The following is a 3,170-nucleotide window of genomic DNA, read 5'->3' on the forward strand; positions in this document are numbered from 1 at the left end:
GAGTCTCCCTGTAGCTCCAGCTGGCCTGGAACTCACTATGTAGACCAGGTTGGCCTTGAACTCACAGATATCAGCTTGCCTCAACTTCCTGAGTGCTGGGATTAAAGTAGTGCACCACCATACACAGGAGGTGCTCAATCAATATTTGTAAATGGAAGCACTTTACAACACAATGTCTGGCAAAGAGAAGCAGTTAAATACTATTAGTGTACAAGGGTTCCCATTTCTGTTCACTAATATATCAAGAATCAGCAGTGCCTATTTGTTAGACAGGGAGAAGTTAGTAGAAAAGGACTAGCAGGTAATAAATTATAAGGCAATATTTTGCAAAGTATCTGTTATGATAGGCAGTGCATTAATTATCTACTGGTTCTTAAGTTTTGTTTTTTGAGACAAGACCTTGCTTGTGGTCCTGGTTGGACTGTTACCCACTATATAAGCCTATATAAGTCTCTCATTTGATTGAAAAAACAACTTACAATTGTGAATTGCAAAGGACCTGACATAGAGTAACAATTCAATGAATCCAATGTTTTGTCAGTCTCACTAACAACTAACAGAGTTCAATGGCACTCCCCAACCCAGCAGCCCTGCAACCAGGAATGCAGGAGTAAGTGCCAGTAGTCGTCTTGCCTGAGGTGGGGCCCTTTAGAGGCCAACTTGCACAGCCATTGACAGTTTTCTCAGAGGCAAATTCTGCCACCGCGCAGGCGCACCCTTTCCGTGGCTCCAGAGGCCGGGGCAGGTTGACTCAAATGCCCGCCAGAGGGAGCTCTCTCACCTATAATTTGCCCAGACCCGCCCTGATGTCCGTTGGAGTTCTCAGGGTGGCAGGAGAGAAGCAGCCAGCTTCACCATGGCAACCAGTGACCTAGGTCCCTCTTTCCCCACCAGCATGTCCCGTGAACAGCCCCAGAAGCAGTATTTGGAAGGAGGATGAGAAAGGAGAGTTGGAGAGGAGAATCCAGGGCTCTGGGGGAATTGAGGTGAAATAGAACTGTGTCACATTGAAGGCAGTAAACACAGTCTGGTGGGAGTTCTCACGGTTACAGGGCTCAGGGGGTCATATATCCCCCCTAGAAAAAAGTAGGGTGTAAGTTTGATGTTTGATTCCACCAGTCATGGAGAATACCAAAGATACTCACCAAGGTGGACCAGCCTAGCACACGATTCCGGGAGATTACCTTGATGGCCACCTGGAGAAAAAAGCTGAGATAAGGGGGCCAGCAGGTGACCTAGACTCCTCCCAATCCCTTTCTGACCAGTTCCAGCCTCTCCATCTGCCAGCTACCTTAGTATTTCTGGTTACCTTACTTATCACACCCACTGCGGCCTGGACTTCTCTCCTTAACTCCAAACTCCCCCAAACCATGTTCACCTCTGTCATCTACCATCCTTACCTGGAGCAAGAATCAGAACCCTCTCAATTCTAATAGATGTTTTCTTCTCTCTTCACAAGCCCCCCCCCCAATGCTGGGTATTGAACTCAAGGCTTCTGAATGATGTGAAACCATTTAACACTGACCCATATCCCTGGCCCTGAATTCTAAGTTTCTACACGTCTCAAGCCCTTCCATCATGCTACCCATTTCCAGGACACACCAACTCTGTACCGGGGTCCTTGTTCTCACGACTCCACTTAACATCTACTTCGAAATTCCCCCAAATCTCCACTTTCCCATACATATACACAATTTCCATAGATCTTGGGGCTGAGCCCTTAAGACTTGCCCCTTCCCCAGTCGTAGTCCCTGATCTTTCGGAATTCCTGCCCTGAATCCTTCTGCCCACTCCCATACCCACCTGGAATGCCAGACACACACGCACATTCACTCACAGCAACCCTGATTCTGATCCTCTAGATCCTACTACACATTTGCAGGCTCCTTCCTGAAGCAAACAGCATAGCATCTTCCAGCACCCAGGACCCCCCCCAACACACACACCCATGACCCTCCCAGAACCCTGGTAGTGGATACCTGGCGTCTATCTGTGACGCGGTGTCCCGCGAAGACCGTGCCAAAGCCCCCCTTACCCAGGAGGGGGCCAAGTCGGTATTCGGCCTCGAAGGCTGCCCGATCCTTGCCTCCTACGCAGGCGGAGGCGAGGAAGTCAGGGTGGCGGTGTGCTGTGCCCCGCCGTGACTCCCTCGCCCCCGCATCCACAATTTCAGCCCACCCCACCTAGTCGCGGCAGGGGAGGCTGCGCTCACCTGGAGGCTGTGTGGGGGTCACAGGGGGTGCAGGAAGCCCCTGCAGAGGCTTGGTCAACATGGAGGAGGTGCTACGCAGATTGAGCCCACTGAATCCGCTGAGCCCGCAGGGCGTGGATGCCCGGGGCAGAGTGGCCGGGGAGCCAGGGCTGGGGGGCGCCAGGGTGGAAGGCAGGGTATCTGGTGGCCCGGAAGCGCCCACAGACGGCGCAGCGTTAAGATTCGTGGCGCGCGCCAGCCCCAACGCTACTGAGCCGGGCACGCGCCTCCCGGGAGAGTCGCCCTGCGCGACAGCCCCGCCCACCTGGCTTAGATCAATCCAGACGCGGCACCTGCTGTACCCCAGCCAATCGGAGCTAGTCCTTATTTGCATGCCACCATCAACGTTTCAAGAGCTCCCTTATGCAAATACACGCCGGGTTCTTCCACGGAGGCGGAGCCCGTATGCAAATATGAGGGCGCACACACAGGAGGAAGCCGATTCTGGGAATCCCTTTGCAGCAACTGTGCCTGTTTGGGTTGTTGGGGGAGTTGTTGATGTGGTGGGGTGTGTATGTGTAAACACTTTAAAAAAAACTGTGCAGCTTTCTTTCCTAGGAAGCTGGTTTGCTGTCTTGAGATCAGTGCGGAGATAACGCCTGAGCCAGCTTTTAAGAATCAAAACCGGGAGCTAGACAGGTTACTTCTCACCCAAGACCAGAACCCTCCAGGCAACTGGCAGCCTTGCCTAGAACTGTAATCACGCCTTTATAGAAGGTCCAGTCTTCAGGGAAGGGTAACATTCTTGACCATTACCCTGGCGAGGGAGGGGGGTCAGGTTGGTCAAAAGCTGAGTTTGGCACCTGGAAGTGACAGCAAGCAGAGGATTGTTGCAGCCTACACAAATCTGGCTAGACTTAGCCCTGGGCCTAGTCAGTGGGTCTAGAATCTATAATGGCAGGGCTTGGTTCTTGTGGAA

General features: G+C 52.3%; 1 protein-coding gene across 2 annotated transcripts in view; it reads right to left on the bottom strand.

Annotated features, from left to right (window-relative positions):
* The window catches only part of Pim2 (Pim-2 proto-oncogene, serine/threonine kinase), a 6,157-nt gene extending 2,987 nt beyond the window's left edge, over positions 1-3,170 (bottom strand). The window contains exons 1-3 of one of the 2 annotated variants that reach the window (XM_029568059.1): positions 2,213-3,170; positions 1,980-2,089; positions 1,146-1,196 (exon numbers count right to left, since the gene is read on the bottom strand). In XM_029568059.1, the coding sequence (XP_029423919.1) occupies positions 1,146-1,196; positions 1,980-2,089; positions 2,213-2,585 (534 nt within the window). In that variant the 5' untranslated portion in view covers positions 2,586-3,170. The remainder of the gene's footprint in view (positions 1-1,145; positions 1,197-1,979; positions 2,090-2,212) is intronic. The other variant, XM_008842565.3, reaches the window with a different exon arrangement.

This window comes from Nannospalax galili, unplaced genomic scaffold (genome assembly GCF_000622305.1).
Source record: "Nannospalax galili isolate Female #2095 unplaced genomic scaffold, S.galili_v1.0 scaffold741, whole genome shotgun sequence".
Classification (NCBI taxonomy): Eukaryota; Metazoa; Chordata; class Mammalia; order Rodentia; family Spalacidae; genus Nannospalax; species Nannospalax galili.